This window comes from Pseudophryne corroboree, chromosome 6 (genome assembly GCF_028390025.1).
Source record: "Pseudophryne corroboree isolate aPseCor3 chromosome 6, aPseCor3.hap2, whole genome shotgun sequence".
NCBI lineage: Eukaryota > Metazoa > Chordata > Amphibia > Anura > Myobatrachidae > Pseudophryne > Pseudophryne corroboree.
In genome coordinates this window covers 808,756,995-808,777,652 of record NC_086449.1, presented here as the reverse complement: position 1 = coordinate 808,777,652, position 20,658 = coordinate 808,756,995, and the positions used below count along the sequence as shown (strand labels likewise).

Below are 20,658 nucleotides of genomic sequence, written 5' to 3'. Positions count from 1 at the left end.
TAATTTTTCATTCTGACAGGGCAGAATTGAGGACTCGTCCTCAATTTCTCCTTAAGGTGTTTTCTGTTTTTCACATGAACCAACCTATTGTGGTACCTGTGGCTACTAGGGACTTGGAGGACTCCAAGTTACTTGACATTGTCAGGGCCCTGAAAATATATGTTTCCAGGACGACTGGAGTCAGAAAATCTGACTCGCTGTTTAGCCTGTATGCACCCTACAAGATGGGTGTTCCTGCTTCTAAGCAGACGATTGCTCGCTGGATTTGTAGTACAATTCAGCTTGCACATTCTGTGGCAGGCTTGCCACAGCCAAAATCAGTAAAAGCCCATTCCACAAGGAAGTGGGCTCATCTTGGGCGGCTGCCCGAGGGGTCTCGGCTTTACAACTTTGCCGAGCTGCTACTTGGTCAGGGGCACACCCTGACTGAGGAGGACCTGGAGTTCTCTCATTCGGTGCTGCAGAGTCATCCGCACTCTCCCGCCCGTTTGGGAGCTTTGGTATAATCCCCATGGTCCTGACGGAGTCCCCAGCATCCACTTAGGACGTTAGAGAAAATAAGAATTTACTTACCGATAATTCTATTTCTCGTAGTCCGTAGTGGATGCTGGGCGCCCATCCCAAGTGCGGATTTCTGCAATACTTGTACATAGTTATTGTTACAAAAATCGGGTTATTCTTGTTGTGAGCCATCTTTTCAGAGGCTCCTTCGTTGTTATCATACTGTTAACTGGGTTCAGATCACAGGTTGTACAGTGTGATTGGTGTGGCTGGTATGAGTCTTACCCAGGATTCAATATCCTTCCTTATTATGCACGCTCGTCCGGGCACAGTATCCTAACTGAGGCTTGGAGGAGGGTCATAGGGGGAGGAGCCAGTACACACCACCTGATCCTAAAGCTTTTATTATTGTGCCCTGTCTCCTGCGGAGCCGCTAAACCCCCATGGTCCTGACGGAGTCCCCAGCATCCACTACGGACTACGAGAAATAGAATTATCGGTAAGTAAATTCTTATTTTTCCTGGGGTTTTAAATCATATAGATTAGAAACCTGGGACAAATATATCTCCCGTGTACAAACTTACCAGTACTTTTATAACAGCTGTCATGCTTAGACTGCAGTTCCTGTAATTAATACGGCCACACACTGATTTGTAAAGAAGTGTGGTTTTAGAAAACAAAAAAATATAATACAGAGCAGTAATTGTTCTGAAGACAGGTGTGTAAAGGTCCCCAGCACTATCTACACATGAGTATCAGGTCCTGCCTTTTATGTTACCTTTAGTACAATACCTGTAGTCTTTAGTTGATTATCTCCTCACTTTGCAGGTCCTGCTGTCCAAGTTTGTGAGACAAATGAGCGACCTGTTACCGGCCACTCTGTACATCCCTTACCTGAAGATGCTGCAGGGTCTGGCCAGCGGCCCCCAGTCCGCCCATTATTGCTTCAGTTTTCTGAAGGCCAACAGCAGCGGCCATGGTGAGTAGCCTGTACTATATGTAATACTCTATTCTGCTGCAATCTGAGCTTTCTTCTGTGAACTGTCACGTGGTCAGATGCTGGCTGAAGTACCTGAAACATCCTAACGTTTCACTTTGATCCCAGCAGAGAGTTTGCAGGCGTCTGGTGGCAGCCCCGTCTCCTGGGAACACTTCTTCCACTCGCTAATGCTGTACCACGAACAGTTACGTAGGGACGTGCCGAGTGCCGACAGCGTCCACCACCGTCACCCGCCCCTCAGGGGCATCACCCAGCGCGAGATGGATGGGCTCATTGCGTATCTGCAGCTCACGACGACGGTCATTGAATGGGTAGGCTGATGTCTTGGCATTATAGTTGGGGACCTGGGTGTTTAATAATGCATTTATCCTCTGCTGTCGGATGGAACGCTGTCGGATGGAACGTGATTGTGTGTAATGGTGAACTGTTGTTTTTCTGAAAACCTGTGCAAGAGTCACTGGGGGGGGGTTCATTTAATTCAGTTTGTCCTTTTAAATTGTAACCCGCCAAAAGGCTCATCCTCCCCCCCCCCCCCCCCATCTTTGTTATTATGACATAAAACAGAATTCCATTGCTACCATGTGCCCCTTTGAATTCCGAACATGCCTCCACCTCTATAGTGGATTACCAGCTGTTCCGGCACTGTGTCAGCCAGCCGGCATGCAGCGGTGTTAATTCGATCACTGTGCACACAGGCGCAAGCAGCAAGTTTTCTGCACAGATCCAAATTTAGGCATTTTTATGTATCCATCCTATTGTGAGTCAGACGGAACTCGCTGTTTTTCCGTGAAAATTGGACATTTCAAGGCTGGTAAAAATGAGACGGCACAAAATGGCCAGGACTTGTGGGCGTGTGTCTAAAGCGATGGGGTCATGCGGTGGAGAAGCAAAGCCTGTTTCTGGTGGATCTCTTGCACCTAGCGAATGCTGATATTCATGATGAAACTTGCGGCGGATGACGTCACATCAGCGAGCAGCGCAGGTTTCCACTTGCAGGCGCCCGATTCCCTCCTTAGCCCTACAGATTCCGCAACTAGCCTGTGGTATCCAATGGGATGTATAGAGGGGTGCAGTATGTTTGACCGCCAGACGGGATGCAGGCGGTCACAATACAGACGCTGGGATCTCGATGTTTGAAATCCCGAATGGGGCGAGGTAAGTATGTTACCCCCCTCTCCCCTACACCCTAACCTTCCCCTCCCACAGTCTAATTCTAACCTCCCCTCTTCCCTGCAACCTAACCCTTCTCCTTTAGTGCCTAAACGTATCCTCCCCCTGTGTGGCGCCTAATCCTAACCGGCCTTAACCTGTCCGCTATACTTACGGTCGGAATGCCAGCTGCCTTTATTCCAGCAGCTGTCTCCTGACCCTGTCGGAAGTCTGGCGTCAACATTCTGCTGGGTGTCAGGATTCTGGCGTCGGAACTCGACTGCAGGCATCTTAACCGCAACCTGTATAGAGAGGTTTAAGATTTCTCAGTCAGACACTAGGGGACACTGGAACATGTTGACACTGGGGTATAGACGGGTGGCTATAGAGAACCTGACACTTTTAAATTTTAAAGAAGTGTGAAAGCTCCTCCCCCTCTATCCCCAATCAGACCTTAAAAGTGACCAAGCTACACCACACTCACGGCTCCGTGTTATTTTGTACTTCTACAGACGTGAAATATGTGACTTCCTCCTGTCTCTACTTTAGTGGTTTTTCTGGAACTCCTTAGCAATACAGGGTCTGTTTTTTATTTTTTATTTTCTCTGACGTCCTAGTGGATGCTGGGAACTCCGTAAGGACCATGGGGAATAGCGGGCTCCGAAGGAGGCTGGGCACTCTAGAAAGATCTTAGACTACCTGGTGTGCACTGGCTCCTCCCACTATGACCCTCCTCCAAGCCTCAGTTAGATTTCGTGCCCGGCCGAGGTTGGATGCACACTAGGGGCTCTCCTGAGCTCTTAGAAAGTAATAGTCTTAGATTTTTTTATTTTCAGTGAGACCTGCTGGCAACAGGCTCACTGCAGCGAGGGACTAAGGGGAGAAGAAGCGAACTCGCCTGCTTGCAGCCGGATTGGGCTTCTTAGGCTACTGGACACCATTAGCTCCAGAGGGATCGACCGCAGGCCCAGCCTTGATGTTCGGTCCTGGAGCCACGCCGCCGTCCCCCTTACAGAGCCAGAAGCAAGAAGATGGTCCGGAAAATCGGCAGCATGAAGACTCTGTCTTCACCAAGGTAGCGCACAGCACTGCAGCTGTGCGCCATTGCTCCTCTCACACACTTCACACTCCGGGCACTGAGGGTGCAGGGCGCTGGGGGGGGGCGCCCTGAGGCAGCAATAAAAACACCTTGGCTGGCTAAAATACCTCAATATATAGCCCCAGGGGCTATATATGAGGTAAATACCCCTGCCAGAATTCCATAAAAAGCGGGAGAATAGGCCGCGAAAAAGGGGCGGAGCCTATCTCCTCAGCACACTGGTGCCATTTTTCCCTCACAGCTCCTGCTGGAAGGAAGCTCCCTGGCTCTTCCCTGCAATCTACAGTACCAGTAAGAGGGAAAAGAGAGTGGGGGCATTAAATTTGGCAGTATATATATTTTATTGAAAAGCAGCTATTAGGGACATAACTCAGTTAGTCCCTGCATATATATATATATATAGCGCTCTGGTGTGTGCTGGCATACTCTTACTCTGTCCCCCCAAAGGGCTTTTTGTGGGTCCTGTCCTCTGTTTGAGCATTCCCTGTGTGTGTGGAGTGTGTCGGTACGGCTGTGTCGACATGTTTGAGGAGGATAATGATGTGGAGGGGGAGCAGATGCCTTTAGCAGGGATGTCACCCCCTGGGGGGCAGACACCTGAGTGGATGAGTTTATGGCAGGAAATGAGTGCACGTATAGACTCCTTACATAAAAAATTTGACGACATGCCGACTGTGGGACAGCCGAGTCTTCAGCTCGTGCCTGTCCAGGTGTCTCAAAAGTCATCAGGGGCTCTGAAACGCCCGCTATCTCAGATGGCACAAGTAGATGTCGACACGGATACTGACACCAGTGTCGACGACGATGAGTCAAATTTAATGCCCGTTAAGGCCATTCACTGCATGATTGAGGCAATGAAGGAGGTGTTAAATATTTCTGATTTACATCCAGGTACCACAAAAAAGGGTATTATGTTTGGGGAGAAAAAACTACCTGTAGTTTTTCCCCCGTCAGATGAATTAAATGAAGTGTGTGAAGAAGCGTGGGCTTCCCCTGATAAGAAATTGGTAATTCCTAAGAAGATACTAATGGCGTTCCCTTTCCCGCCAGAGGATAGGTTACGTTGGGAAACACACCCTAGGGTGGATAAAGCGCTCACACGTTTGTCTAAAAAGGTGGCACTACCGTCCCAGGATACGGCCGCCCTTAAGGAACCTGCTGATAGAAAGCAGGAGGCGATCCTGAAGTCTGTATATACACACTCAGGCATTATACTTAGACCAGCTATTGCGTCAGCATGGATGTGCAGTGCTGCCGCTGCGTGGTCAGATAAACTGTCAGAAAATATTGACACGTTAGACAGAGACACGATTCTGCTAACAATTGACCATATCAAAGACTCAGTCTTATACATGAGAGATGCACAGAGGGAAATCTGCCGGCTGGCATCTAAAGTAAGTGCATTATCCATCTCTGCTAGGAGATGCTTATGGACTCGCCAGTGGACTGGAGATGCAGATTCCAAAAGGCACATGGAAGTTTTGCCTTATAAAGGGGAGGAATTATTTGGGGATGGTCTCTCCGACCTAGTTTCCACAGCAACGTCTGGGAAGTCAGCATTTTTACCCCATGTCCCCTCACAGCCTAAGAAGGCGCCATTTTATCAGGTTCAGTCCTTTCGGACCCAGAAAAACAAGCGGGGAAAAGGAGGGTCTTTTCTGTCTAGAGGCAGAGGTAGGGGAAAAAGGCTGCAGCAAACAGCAGGTTCCCAGGAACAAAAGTCCTCCCCCGCTTCCTCTTCCAAGTCCGCCGCATGACGGTGGGGCTCCACAGGCTGAGCCAGGTACGGTGGGGGCCCGCCTCATGAATTTCAGCGATCAGTGGGCTCGCTCACAGGTGGATCCCTGGATCCTTCAAATAGTATATCAGGGATACAAGCTGGAATTCGAGGCGGCTCCACCCCACCGGTTCCTAAAATCTGCCTTGCCGATTGCTCCCTCAGACAGGGAGGCGGTGCTAGCAGCGATTCACAAGCTGTATTCCCAGCAGGTGATAATCAGGGTACCCCTACTTCAACAAGGCCGGGGTTACTATTCCACACTATTTGTGGTGCCGAAACCGGACGGTTCGGTGAGACCCATTTTAAATTTGAAATCCTTGAACACATACATAAAAAAATTCAAGTTCAAGATGGAATCGCTCAGGGCGGTTATTGCAAGCCTGGACGAGGGCGATTACATGGTATCCCTGGACATCAAGGATGCTTACCTGCATGTCCCCATTTACCATCCTCACCAGGAGTACCTCAGATTTGTGGTACAGGATTGCCATTACCAATTCCAGACGCTGCCGTTTGGACTCTCCACGGCACCGAGGGTATTTACCACGGTTATGGCGGAAATGATGATACTCCTTCGAAAAAAGGGAGTTTTAATTATCCCATACTTGGACGATCTCCTAATAAAGGCACGATCCAAGGAACAGTTGTTAGTGGGAGTAGCACTATCTCAGGAAGTGCTGCGCCAGCACGGCTGGATTCTGAATATCCCAAAGTCACAGCTGGTCCCCACGACACGTCTAATGTTCCTGGGAATGATTCTGGACACAGTCCAAAAAAAAGTGTTTCTCCCGGAGGAGAAAGCCAGGGAGTTGTCTTCTCTAGTCAGAGACCTCCTAAAACCAAAACAGGTATCGGTGCATCACTGCACGCGGGTCCTGGGAAAGATGGTAGCTTCTTACGAAGCAATTCCATTCGTCAGGTTCCATGCCAGAATTTTTCAGTGGGACCTGTTGGACAAGTGGTCCGGATCGCATCTTCAGATGCATCGCTTGATAACCCTGTCCCCAAGAACCAGGGTGTCTCTTCTGTGGTGGCTGCAGAGTGCTCATCTTCTGGAGGGCCGCAGATTCGGCATACAGGACTGGGTCCTGGTGACCACGGATGCCAGCCTACGAGGCTGGGGGGCAGACACAAAGGGAAGAAACTTCCAAGGACTATGGTCAAGTCAGGAGACTGCCCTTCACATAAATATTCTGGAACTAAGGGCCATTTACAATGCCCTAAGTCAAGCAAAATCCCTGCTCCTACACCAGCCGGTGCTGATCCAGTCAGACAACATTACGGCAGTCGCCCATGTGAATCGACAGGGCGGCACAAGAAGCAGGATGGCAATGGCAGAAGCCACAAGAATTCTCCGATGGGCGGAGAATCATGTACTAGCACTGTCAGCAGTGTTCATCCCGGGAGTGGACAACTGGGAAGCAGACTTTCTCAGCAGGCACGACCTCCACCCGGGAGAGTGGGGACTTCATCCAGAAGTCTTCCAAATGATTGTAAATCAATGGGGTCGTCCACAGGTGGACATGATGGCGTCCCGCCTAAACAAAAAACTAGAGAGGTATTGCGCCAGGTCAAGAGACCCTCAGGCGATAGCTGTGGACGCTCTAGTGACACCGTGGGTGTACCGGTCAGTTTATGTGTTCCCTCCTCTACCTCTCATACCAAAGGTATTGAGAATAATGAGAAAGCGAGGAGTAAACACAATTCTCGTGGTTCCGGATTGGCCAAGAAGAGCGTGGTACCCGGAACTTCAAGAGATGATCTCAGAGGACCCGTGGTCTCTGCCGCTCAGACAAGACCTGCTACAGCAGGGGCCCTGTCTGTTCCAAGACTTACCGCGGCTGCGTTTGACGGCATGGCGGTTGAACGCCGGATCCTGAAGGAAAAGGGCATTCCGGAGGAAGTCATTCCTACGCTTATTAAAGCCAGGAAAGAGGTCACAGCAACTCATTATCACCGCATATGGCGGAAGTATGTTGCATGGTGTGAGGCCGAAAAGGCCCCAACGGAGGAATTTCAACTAGGTCGATTTCTGCATTTCCTGCAAGCAGGAGTAAATATGGGCCTAAAACTGGGCTCCATTAAGGTACAGATCTCGGCTCTGTCGATTTTCTTTCAAAAAGAACTAGCTTCAGTACCTGAAGTTCAGACATTTGTTAAAGGAGTGCTGCATATTCAGCCCCCGTTTGTGCCCCCTGTGGCACCTTGGGATCTCAACGTGGTGTTGAGTTTCTTAAAATCACATTGGTTTGAACCACTAAAAACCGTGGATCTGAAATATCTCACGTGGAAGGTGGTTATGTTATTGGCCTTGGCTTCAGAATTGGCGGCTTTGTCCTGTAAAAGCCCTTATCTGATTTTCCATATGGATAGGGCAGAATTGAGGACTCGTCCCCAGTTTCTCCCAAAGGTGGTGTCAGCGTTTCACCTGAACCAGCCTATTGTGGTGCCTGCGGCTACTAGGGACTTGGAGGACTCCAAGTTGCTAGACTTTGTCAGGGCACTGAAAATATATGTTTCCAGAACGGCTAGAGTCAGAAAATCTGACTCGCTGTTTATCCTATATGCACCCAACAAGCTGGGTGCTCCTGCTTCTAAGCAGACTATTGCTCGTTGGATTTGTAATACAATTCAGCTTGCACATTCTGTGGCAGGCCTGCCACAGCCAAAATCTGTCAATGCCAATTCCACAAGGAAGGTGGGCTCATCTTGGGCGGCTGCCCGAGGGGTCCCGGCTTTACAACTTTGCCGAGCTGCTACTTGGTCAGGGGCAAACACATTTGCAAAATTCTATAAATTTGATACCCTGGCTGAGGAGGACCTGGAGTTCTCTCATTCGGTGTTGCAGAGTCATCCGCACTCTCCCGCCCGTTTGGGAGCTTTGGTATAATCCCCATGGTCCTTACGGAGTTCCCAGCATCCACTAGGACGTCAGAGAAAATAAGAATTTACTCACCGGTAATTCTATTTCTCGTAGTCCGTAGTGGATGTTGGGCGCCCATCCCAAGTGCGGTTTATCTGTAATACTTGTATATAGTTACTGTTAACTAAATCGGGTTATTGTTGAGCCATCTGTTGAGAGGCTCTGTTGTTTCATACTGTTAACTGGGTTTCATATCACGAGTTGTACGGTGTGATTGGTGTGGCTGGTATGAGTCTTACCCGGGATTCAAAATCCTTCCTTATTGTGTACGCTCGTCCGGGCACAGTATCCTAACTGAGGCTTGGAGGAGGGTCATAGTGGGAGGAGACAGTGCACACCAGGTAGTCTAAGATCTTTCTAGAGTGCCCAACCTCCTTCGGAGCCCGCTATTCCCCATGGTCCTTACGGAGTTCCCAGCATCCACTACGGACTACGAGAAATAGAATTACCGGTGAGTAAATTCTTATTTTTAATATGGATTTTAAAGTGTAACCATGGCATTCTCCACATATACACCCTTGTAAGGTGCAGTCAGAGCTCTGTAACCGCGCAGCTGACTGACCTACTCATCTATGTTAAGCAAACTACATTTGTAGAAGAGATGGTAAATGACATCCGCCACCCTCCACTATAGGTCACGCACAAGTTGAATTCTGAATTCATATTTAGGGGGACATGTACTAAGCAGTGATAAGAGTGAACCAGTGGAGAAATTGCCATTGGCAACCAATCAGCTGCTCTGTATACTTTCATAGTATACAAATTATAAATGTTACGTCAATGCTGATTGGTTGCCATGGGCAACTTATCCACTGGCTCACTTCTCCACTTTTATCACCTTAGTACATCTTCCCCTTAGATTTTTACACTGTTTGTTTGACGCTGTGATCTGCATTGGTTGTTTATATGTGACCGCTTGTCGTTTTTATTCTTAGAGTGAGAGTGCCCGCATGGCTCTTTGTGATCACGCCCAGTGGACGCCAGTGGTTGTGATCCTAGGGCTGCTGCAGTGTAGTATTGCTCCCGTCCTGAAGGCGGAGCTGCTGAGAACACTGACCGCATTTGGGAAATCTCCGGTGATAGCTTCTTCTCTCTGGCAATCCTTGGAGTATACTCAGGTATATGATAACCGCTGTTCAGTTACTTATCCATTTGCCGTAAGTTTACACTGCCCTGTGTACTGTTTCATGTGCTTGCCGCTGTGAGTTTACGCTTTAAGTATTTGCCAATAGTTTCTCAAATTGCTCCGCAGATTTTGCAAACTGTGAGACCTCCCGGAAGACGGGCAGCGGGAATTGAAGTACGTATGTGTTATCTTTTATCAACGTGTTTTGGTGGTCATTCCGAGTTGTTCGCTAGCTGCATTCGTTTGCTGTGCAGCGATGAGGCAAAAAAAACGGCACTACTTCACATGCGGCGCAATGCGCATGCGCGATGTTCTATTACAACGGACGATGTAGTTTCACACAGGGTCTAGCGAAGCTTTTCAGTCGCACTGCTGGCCGCAGAGTGATTGACGTGAAGTGGGCGTTTCTGGGTGTCAACTGACCGTTTTCAGGGAGTGTTCGAAAAAACGCAGGCGTGCCAGGAAAAACGCAGGCGTGCCAGGAAAAACGCAGGCGAACGCAGGGCGTGTTTGTGACGTCAAAACAGGAACGAAACAGTCTGAAGTGATCGCAAGCGCTGAGTAGGTTTTGAGCTACTCTAAAACTGCACAAAAAAAACTTTGTAGCCGCTCTGCGATCCTTTCGTTTGCACTTCAGCTAAGCTAAAATACACTCCCAGTGGGAGGCGGCATAGCGTTTGCATGGCTGCTAAAAACCGCTAACGAGCGAACAACTCTGAATGACCACCATAGGCTTTTCCAGTAGTGTAGCTGAGAAAGACTAGTGGACCAGGAAACTGCTGTTGCAGTAAATACGCCTGGCCCCCTTCCACCATTATACTGGACTTTATTGAGTTCCTTCCGGGGCCGCTTTGTACATCTGTAACAGCACATAGGCCCTCTTCGGCTCTGATTGAATTGCGATTCCCGCTCCAATTTAGGCTCCGTTAGATCGCTTTCTATCTTCTGAAGAAAGAAGTCTTTCCCCACAATGCTTCTCATGTATTAAAGTATACAATGTTGAATATACTGCTAACTTTGAAGTTATATAAGTGTTGTGTCTCTGTAAAGGTTGAACTGAATGAAATTGAGTCCCGGTTTGAGGAGTACCCGCTTACCCGAGCTTTCTGCCAGCTCATCGGCACTTTGGTGGAAGCCTCGTTTCCATCCAATCTTGGAGCTGGTTTAAGAGCCCCTGGCTTTGAGCCGTACCTCAAGTTTCTCCGTGATGCCGTGTTTCTTCAGTTCCGCACCAGAGCGTACAGGAGACCTGCAGAAAAGGTAATCGTGTTGCCTGTCCATCATTGTATATTCCTGCCAAATCTTAGTTCAGCTTAATGTACTTTGTTTCTCCTGAGGTCCAGCGAAATAAAATTTTTAAAGAGAAAACCCAAGAGTGAATCAGCTCCCTTGGGCACAAATTAAAGACTGACTTGGAGGGGGGACATAGTAGGGGGGACATAGTAGGGGAGGAGCTAGTCACATGGTTATAAATTTAAAGTGCCAGCTCCCAGTTACTGCCTACTATATCCCCATTGTAACTGCACTCCAGTGGCCCCTGTGGAATCGGAGAAAGGGATTTATCGGTAAGTACCAAAATCCTGATATCGAGTATGTGGATGGGGATCCGTTCTCTACGTCGACAGGTCAAAAGGTCGACATGAGTTTTTCACATTTTTTTTCTTTTTTTAAACATTTTCATACTTAACGATCCACGTGGACTACGATTGGAACGGTAATCTGTGCCCGAAGCATGGTGTACACTAATTGGGGTTACTGGTCACTCTTCGAAGAAAACAACACCAATTTTTTTTATTTTTTATAAACTCATGTCGACCTTTTGACCTGTCGACCAATAGTGGTCGACCTAGACACTTGACTTACTTACTATCTACCTTCCATACCACACACGTGTGGATGACCTTTTGCTGATGGTAGGGTCTCGGATGTAGCTTTGTGGACCTTGGCACTTGAGTCCCAGAAATTCAGTTTCTGGGTCTAATTGGTTCCATAATTTTACTAGGCTCTTGAGAACAAGCTCCTCTCAATTTGGGATAAATCTGCCTGTTGCCAGAATCACATTGGTTGCTCCTGTGGTAGTTGAGGGCCTCAACATGGGTCATCCCTTTGCCATTTGGAGTTGGGCAGTTGTGACGACAAATGCCAGCATCCAGTGATAAGGTTGCTGTCGAATGTCAAAGCTTCCGATACATTTTCAAAAAGAGCCATACCAAGCATTCTACTTCAGGGTCACCTTATGTTGGTAGGACGACCTACATGGATTTAGCTTGGCAAGGCCACAGCTGTGACAGGGAACCTGAGCACTCAAAATAAACTCATGGCTAGTACATCGTGGGGAGAACAAACATCCTGCAAACATCACATATGTTTTTTATTTTATTTTAGTTTGATATTGTATCTCTACCAAATAATAAAGTAATACTTGTCCTGTTTAGTCTTGTTTCAACGCCTAATAAATATAGTGAGCTTGTAATATACGTCGTTATATTGGTTTTCCTTTTCTCCGCAGACACCTTTTCATGCATGATCATGATTTCTCAGTGCGCTTTGTGTTTTCTTCTTTTATTAAATTGCTTTTTGATTTGTTCCTCGCAGTGGGAGGTGGCAGAAGCTGTGCTTGACGTCTTTTACAAGCTCCTGAGAGATTACGAGCCACAACCTGAAGACTTTGTGGACCAGATTGTGGAGTCCCAAGGCAGGTGTATTCCCTTTTCAATCTTAAAGCCAGCATGTACTCCTGTAGTCATACTGTGCAAGGCCGCCTCCGAAATATAGAATGCACACAACTTCCCATCATAAACAGATGCGGCAAAGATCACCGCCAGCAATGTTAGAGTGAAAAAGAGGAAAGTGTATCTAGAATCTAAGGGGGGTATTCAATTGGTGCCGTTTATCATCCACTAGGGTCGAAAAAACTGCACTTTTCGCCTGTCTTTAGGTCGAATTTACATTCAACTTAATTCAATGCCTGTGCCGTTTTTTCGACTGGTAAAAAAACTGGTCCAGCACTGGCGAAAACCGTTGTATCTGCAAATTCGCAGCCGATACACGTGTTTTGGCGAATTCACGGGCATTTTCACTCGTTTTTGCCTCATTTTTCACCCATGCTGATTCAACAAAAAAAGTGAAACGGCATGGGCAAAAATGGATTAAAAAAAAATGCCCGAAAATGAATACCCTGTGTAGAATTAGTGCCGTTTTTTCGACCAGTCGAAAATACGCCACTTAATTGAATACCCCCCATAATGCTAGATGTTTATTGGGTTAGATTTTTCTCTTTGTTACGTTTTGTCGCTCTGTGTTTGGGAATGAAGCTGATTGTTTCTCTGCAGGGGAAGAGAAGGCAGCCTTCAAGCCGCCTGGTTTCAGTCTGATGCACCATCTCCTTAATGAGTCCCCCATGTTGGAGCTGTGTCTCAGCTTGCTGGAAGAAGGCGTCACCCAACTGGACACCTACGTCCCATTTCCCGGTACGGTCTTTAGCACCTCCTGATGCAGAGACAAACAGATTTAAAGGGATTTTTGACCTCCACAAGTCTGTTATTGTGCCTAGCCTTTTTAGCCTTGGTGTAGCGGAGGAAGGGGGATTTCATATGGGCCTCTAGTGGCGGAAGCTGAGACTGACCAGCACAGCAGCTGTAGGACTTGTGTATAGTCACTCCGGTGCCTGGACACACAATGTCTAGTTGTGTAATAAAGGCTGCAGTGCAGTAAGTTGGTCGGTACTCATCAGGTCCTGCAAAGCCAAAGCCGCAACTGGCTAAAACAGCCCAGGACCTGCCACCCCCTGCCGTGTGCCATGCCATAGTGATGACTCCTCTGTAACAGACACCAATCTGCTGACACTTCCTCTCCATGTGTGTAAGGAGGTCCGTTTTCAGCAAGTCTCTGTCCTTCAGTTGACCAATTGCAACACATTTTCCATTTCTCCAACCTGTTAAATGTCTTCAGTCTTTAAAAACTACAAACCCAACATTTTTTGTTACTGCAGCTGTAGTTTTGCTTATTTGAGGTGTACGTGAAGGGGGTGTCCAACATCGGTCTATCTGTACGTCTTTAAGGAGGACTTCCTCCTTCCCTCTTTGCACCACGCAGCACTTTATTCCATCGCAGACCAGACTGTTGTTGAATTTCCGTACTACGACTCCTGATGTATTCCAGAACTGATAATAACGTGTTGTGTTCCCAGGTAAGAAGCACCTGGAGAAGGCGGTGATGTGCTGTTTCATGCTCCTGAATTTAACGTTCCAGAAGGAGAATAGCTTCATGGACTTCCTGCGAGGGAGCCACCTCTCTCTGATTGTCACCCCACTGGAACAGCTGCTGCAGGGCATCAATCCGAGGTCTAAGAAGGCAGATCACGTGGTGAATATTGCCAGGTGGGAGAAAGGTCTCGTCTGGAGTGATATGTCAGGATAATTACGTCACAACTGAGTCCTCCACTGCTCCATAAACTCTTAGCGTCCGTATCAGTCACTTCTCCCTATAACAGTCACCTTTCCCATAAAGACTTTACTTGTGCTTAGATGCTTTCAGGACTTCAGCATTGATAGCTTACGGGTCAATTCAATTCAACGGGTGATGCCCGTGACTAAGTTCACGCATATGGGCTGCAAACAGATCACTGCGATTTCAGAGTATTATGTAGGCAATGCGGTGTGGCTTTGATGGCATTTTACACGCATTGCCCATAACTGAATCTACCCCTAGGAATGTATTCAAGGGTATGTGTGAGGATACGGGGTTCTTCTAACCACTCAGACACAGAGCAGATGAAACCAAAGTGACGGTTTATTTCTCACTGCACACAGGAATAGATATCACACAGGAGACAGAGGTAAATATAGCCCAGGAGCAATACGCAGGTAGCAGTCCAGATAGTAAGTCCCAGTAGAGGATTTAGGTCCACAGCAATTCCACACAGAAGTTACAGATAAACAGGTCCACACAGCAGAACTATCACTGAGTCCGCACAGTAGTGATAGCAGATGAGTCCACAGGAGAATATTTGTATAAGTCCATGTAGGAGTAAATATGTGTAAGTCCACACAGCACTGGGTACCCTGTCAGAGAATCACCCCTTAGCCAGAGTACTTGCAACTAACACCAGGAGCTGACCTGCGCAACCTCTTTTATAACCTTCCAAATGCCCATCATGCCGCGCTCACCTGGGGAGGACACAGGTTCCTGATTGGTGGGATCCCATTTCAGGTGTCTCCCTCCTCCCTCCCACAGCTGGCCTTCTCCTGCTGACCACATGCTGGATCCGAGTTGTCTGTGAGAGGCCCAGTTTTAACAAAGGACAGTAAATAGAAGGAACAATGACAGGGAAATTGGTTTTAGTCCTGATTGTCCCCTGTGGAGGAGCATCTTCATAGAGATGTTACCTGGCCCTCAAATGTATTTCCTGTGTGACCATATAAGGATCATAGATGGGTTACACAGGATTATTCATGATAACTTGTACCCTCATACACAGACTGGCATCCTCCTACAATAACATAACATGACAGCACTAGGTGCCAGGTCACAGCCCACCTGTATTTACCTGAGTAAGATTATAGTTCAGAATATATAGGTTAACGAATGAACACGCACATGGGGTAATAGTGACACAAGCCAGATAGATAATGGAACAAAAGGAATAAAAAGTACTTTAAACGCTATAAATAAATACAGTTTTACCCTCTGCCTCATATCTTTACAGTATGTATAATCTGAAAGGATAGAACAGGACGGGTGTGGATTATTGGATCTACACTACAAACGTCTACAGTAAATAGGCTGACCACTAATGGACGACATGCATTAGGGTCGAGAGGGTGAAAAGTTCGATAGAGTCAAAAGGTTGACATAGAATAGGTAGACTGTAGAAAATGTCGATAGGGTCAAAAGGTCGTCATGGAAATGGTCAACACAAAAAAGGTAGACACAATTTTATTTCATTTTTCTTTTTCATCCACTAGGGGTCACTGGAGTACTCTTGGGATATGGACGGCGTAGCAGAAACAAAGGCACTGAATATTTAAATTTAGAACTCTCCACCCCTCCATATCCCAGAGTACCTCAGTGTACGACCTCAGTGTTTTTTCTGTGCTCAAAGCACTAACATCGGCTTGTGGGATTCCCACACTTGGTGGAAGATTTTATTAATTTTTATTTTTAAATTTTTTTTTAATAGCACATCCCTTCCCAGTTTCAAGAAAAACATGGGTCCGGGATAGTGCCGCTGCACGGGCAGCGCATGGCGTGTCGGTCCTCACAAAGAGCACCCTCACAGCCACAGGCAGCCCACTGCTCCTGCAACAGCTGGACGGAGCTTACACATAGAAGCCCCGTCGCAGCCATGACTAAGATGACTGAAAGCTGGACGGAGCTTACACATAGAAGCCCCGTCGCAGCCATGACTGGAGAGCTGGACGGAGCTTACATATAAGAAGCCCCGTCGCAGCCATGATCACAGATACAGAGCAAGGTAGGCTGGGGAACGGGGCGGTCAGCGCAGGCTGCCGCCCCGCTATGTGGGTTGTTTAATATGCCGCTTCCGCCGCTCATCCGGCCGCCACAGCGCCCAGCTGCTACCTCTGCCAGACATTCTCTCCAGCGCTACGTCCGCCCGTCCCAGCCGCTCCGTTCGGCCGCCCAGCGCCATACACCCGCAGCGGTAACAAGGGTGATAACACGCTTACTCTGCACTAAGAACAAGGGTGATAACCGAGACGCCGCTCCGTCCGGCCGCCCAGCACCATCCACCCGCAGATCAGTGCCAGCGCTAAGGGGCTGCAAGAAGGCCTCCCTGCAAGTCTTCCCGGGCTCCCCGCGGAGACACAGCGTTACAGGGGGGGAAGGGGGGCGGTGGAATCTGCCGGAGTACAGCGGATACCTATACAGCCACAGTGTATGTACAGCCATATATAGGTAACAGGTATTTATAATAACGGTGATTATCACTGTAAATAATGCAGAGCATGTATTGTAACCTGTCCTGTGAGTTTCATATTAGGCTATTGAGCCTATATTAATATCTGTGATTATCACTGTATAATAGGCTATTGAGCCTATATTAATGTCTGTTATCACTGTATAATAGGCTATTGAGCCTATATTATTGCTGTATAATAGGCTATTGAGCCTATATTAAGTATCACTGTATAATAGGCTATTGAGCCTATATTATTGCTGTATAATAGGCTATTGAGCCTATATTAAGTATCACTGTATAATAGGCTATTGAGCCTATATTATTGCTGTATAATAGGCTATTGAGCCTATATTAAGTATAATAGGCTATTGAGCCTATATTAATGTCTGTTATTATCACTGTATAATAGCCTATTGAGCCTATATTATTGCTGTATAATAGGCTATTGAGACTATATATTAATGTCTGTATTTATATTCATAGAGCATGTGGTGTACCCTGCCTGTGATTATCACACAATTGTAACTTGTTCTGTAATTATCACAGTCAGCATGGCAAAGGGGCCATTTTAACCATGCTTCCTGTTGTTTTCCAGTTTGTAATTCTGGAACATTCCTGCCCTACATCTCTAAGCCACCAGAGGCGCAGGGGTGTTAGTGGGAATTTGGTTCGGGTTTCACATAGGCTGCCCATGTGAACTGCTTTTCAGCATAAAAATATGCTGTTCAGCAATAAATATATATATATATAACACATAATCACTAAGTCGTGCAAGTGTTTGTCCGTTGCCTATTGTGGTGTCTGTCTGCATAGCGAGTAAGGCTCCAGCGCAGACTAAAAAATAATTTTACAGGCGGCAGTCCGCCAGCTCTAACGAAGTGTTTATTTAACTGGTCTTCTAATTTAATGCAGTCGGACGGTTCTATGTCAAATCTCACAGCGATAACTACAAGTGAGAACGGTACATTAGACCAGCACTCAGATAGTGCGGGGTTTTTGACAACATGCATTGCTAAGACCCAGTGAGTCAATGTCTCAATTTTTACAGACACTAAGTAGACTCTAAACACTATTTAACCGTTTCCACATCTAAATGGGACGATCCGCCATTGGGAATTCGTCTGTGTCAAACATTATAAAGACCCAAGATACATTTCGGTCATTAGACTCTATGTATGGAAACAATGACGATCACTGTTAATGAGAAGCTGCAAAGTATATCTGTAAAGCTTCTGCTAACGCCGGTTACGTCGATTCTCACTCTTCATCGTCGCTAGTTTCAGCACGACAAGGCCAAATGTTTGGTCCTAAATTTGATATTCAGCCATTGCCGCCTCCAGTATCAAAACGGAATACTTTGTTCCGGCGTTTAATCCCTTTAGACTTCAGTCTTTTCAAGGCAGTGGTACAAAAACAGTCACGCCTTGTAACGACAGAACGCTACAGTCAACAAGCCAGTGGCTTGACGACTTCTTAGCCCATCTCCATTTTCTAATTGGGGAAGCGCGTCTTTACATGTTACATTGGAGGGGTTTACAGACATCAACTCATGGATGTCTCCGCTATTTACAGATTAAAGGACAAGACTGCCTCTGTCGAACGTTTTGGCAGGTTGCCATTCACTCTCTGCTGGTTTCAGCGGTTTTTATTACCAGGCATGGTACACCAACAGAGTCAGGGTTACTTATTCCCCTCTGTTTGGCGTAACGAAACCAGAGGGCTCCGTCGCAGTCTCAATCAGCAAGTCACTTACTGCAGTTTGAAAATGGAATTTCTGCGGTTAGTATTTGCATGTTTGGAGCCACAAAATTGGATAATTGCGTTTGATCTTCAATACCCATTCCGGTTTGGTCACCGCATCACAGGTTCTAGCGTTTTGCAAAACGCCACAACCATTAACCATTTCATCTACCGTTTGGCTTCTTGTCAACGCCTCGGGTATTTACCAAAGTGATGTTGGTGATGATAGCTCATCTCAGAGCCCTGCCAGTGACAATCGTTCCATATTTAGACGATCTGCTCATAAGAACTCTGTCTCAACAGAGGTTCTTCTTACTGGTGCTACTAACGTACATGGTGGCAGGTCAAGTTCAAAAAGCAATCGCATCTAATTCCGTCTGAACGACTTCAATTCCTAGGTATGATTATAAATACGGTAAATCAAAGACATTTACCTACTACACCAGCAAGAACAAATATACCAGCTAGTACAATTAGTGCAAAAACCACGCACACTAGCGGTACATTGGTGTATTCGCCTATTAGGAACAATAATGTGTTTTCAAAGCGCTTTAGTTCGCCGGGCTTCTCTCGCGTTTCCCACAGGGGGGCGAGGGTGTATATACTCTGGACGAGAGTCTCAGGGGTTGAGGAGTTGTAGTTAAAAAGGTCAGCGACAGGGGTTCTAAAACGGATCACGACAGATTGCTGTCTATAAATGTCCTGGAACTCCGTGCAATTTACAATGCACTACATGCTTCGCTTTCAGTCTGTCCAAGTACAGTCAGACAACGCAACGGGAGTTGCATACACAACAACCAAGGAGGACCAAGAAGCCGCATGGCAATGCGGCAGGTAGCTTGAATCCTCAATTGCCCAGAACATCATTAGGTGATGTTGTCCACAGGGTTCATTCCGGAAGTAGATATCTGTTAGACAGATGATCTCAACCGTCGGGATTTATATACTAAAAACTGGGCATTAAATCCAGAGGTGTTTCATATGTGAGTCCACAGAAGGTTACCCTCAGGTATACATGATGGCATCGCGCCACAATTACAAACGCTCAGTATGTGTACAGAACGACAGATAACAAGGGCAGTGGCGGTGGAAGTTCTCACATTCGTGTGGTCATTCAGCCTCGTGTATCTGGCTCCACCATTTTCCGCTGCTCTCTCCGTTGCTAAAACGGATCATAAGACAGTTCGTCACAGTCATACTGGTGATATCTCATGGGTTTCGGATAGCGTGCTTCTCGAATCTCCCAAGGAATACTTGCACACGATTTTGGCCCGCTCATAATACGTCCAACCTGTTACAACATGGACCGTTCTTTTACCCCTACTTACCTATGTACCTATTACCTATGTACCGCGGCTGCGGTTGACGCGGTGGGGGTTCAGACCGCCCTCTTAAGAAAAGAAATAGGGCATTACAGTATCGGTTATACCAACCATGTTACGAGCTAGTAAGCCGCTTACGGCAGCTCATTATTACAAAATTTGGTGTGCCTATATAGGTGGTAAAGCTCGAAAGTTTCCGACATCAGCTTTCAAGTTACCCGTATTCTGTTATTTTACAGACGGGGTGTGATGGAGAACTGCGTTTATCTGCACTAAGGGTGCAGGTATATCTGTGGTCAAGTTATTTTCAAAGAAGTTTGACTCTATTGCCTCGGTACACACCTTTCTACAAGGTGTCATCAAAGTGCAGCCTCCATTTATCCCACCTACAGCGCCAGGCGACTTGAGGTTGGGTTCAGATTTCTTACAGTTTTCATATTTTGAACCCTTACAACAAATGGGGATTAAGTTTCTCACTTGGAAAACTTTTTTCTTCTAGCCTTAGCTTCGGCAAGGGTTTTGTTTTCATATTTGGGTGCCTTGTATTCCAAGCCACCGTATTTGAGTTTTCTCATGACAAAGCAGAACTTCGGACGAATTCCAATTTCTTATTCTTCACATCAATAAACCAATAGTGTTTCCTGTGTTGACAGCACATTCTAGAATTCTGAATGTGGTACACGCATTACGCGTCTATATGTCCCGAACGTCTACAGTTCGTAATACGGATACGTTGTTTGTTCTCTATGATGCTGCCAACTGGGGTTAGCCAGTTTCTCAGCAGACATTATCCAGTTGGATAAAAATGACTACAAGTCAGGCTTACTTTAAGGCTAAGTTACAGTCGCCTACGTCAGTAATAGCTCATTCCACAGGTTCTGTGGGAATGTCAGGACCAGCTGGTCATGGAGCGTCTACGACGCGGCTACATAGCCTTCAGTGCACACGTTTGTGCACGTTTACACGTTATGAAACGGTTGCGGCATCAGCATCTAGCTTTGGCCGCCTACTGTTACAAGGGCCAAACAGCTCTCCCGCCCACGAGGGAAGCTTTGGTACGTCCCAAGAGTACTCCAGTGACCCCTAGTGGATGAAA

At 46.9% G+C, this 20,658-nt stretch overlaps 1 protein-coding gene across 2 annotated transcripts in view; it reads left to right on the top strand.

The window, feature by feature from the left end:
• The window catches only part of NUP205 (nucleoporin 205), a 136,984-nt gene that overhangs the window by 72,381 nt on the left and 43,945 nt on the right, over positions 1–20,658 (top strand). Inside the window, exons 11-18 of one of the 2 annotated variants that reach the window (XM_063929009.1) lie at positions 1,330–1,480; positions 1,610–1,812; positions 9,388–9,570; positions 9,705–9,752; positions 10,629–10,838; positions 12,174–12,273; positions 12,911–13,048; positions 13,768–13,957. In XM_063929009.1, coding sequence (XP_063785079.1) covers positions 1,330–1,480; positions 1,610–1,812; positions 9,388–9,570; positions 9,705–9,752; positions 10,629–10,838; positions 12,174–12,273; positions 12,911–13,048; positions 13,768–13,957 — 1,223 coding nt within the window. Of the gene's footprint in view, positions 1–1,329; positions 1,481–1,606; positions 1,813–9,387; positions 9,571–9,704; positions 9,753–10,628; positions 10,839–12,173; positions 12,274–12,910; positions 13,049–13,767; positions 13,958–20,658 lie in introns of both variants that reach the window. The other variant, XM_063929008.1, reaches the window with a different exon arrangement.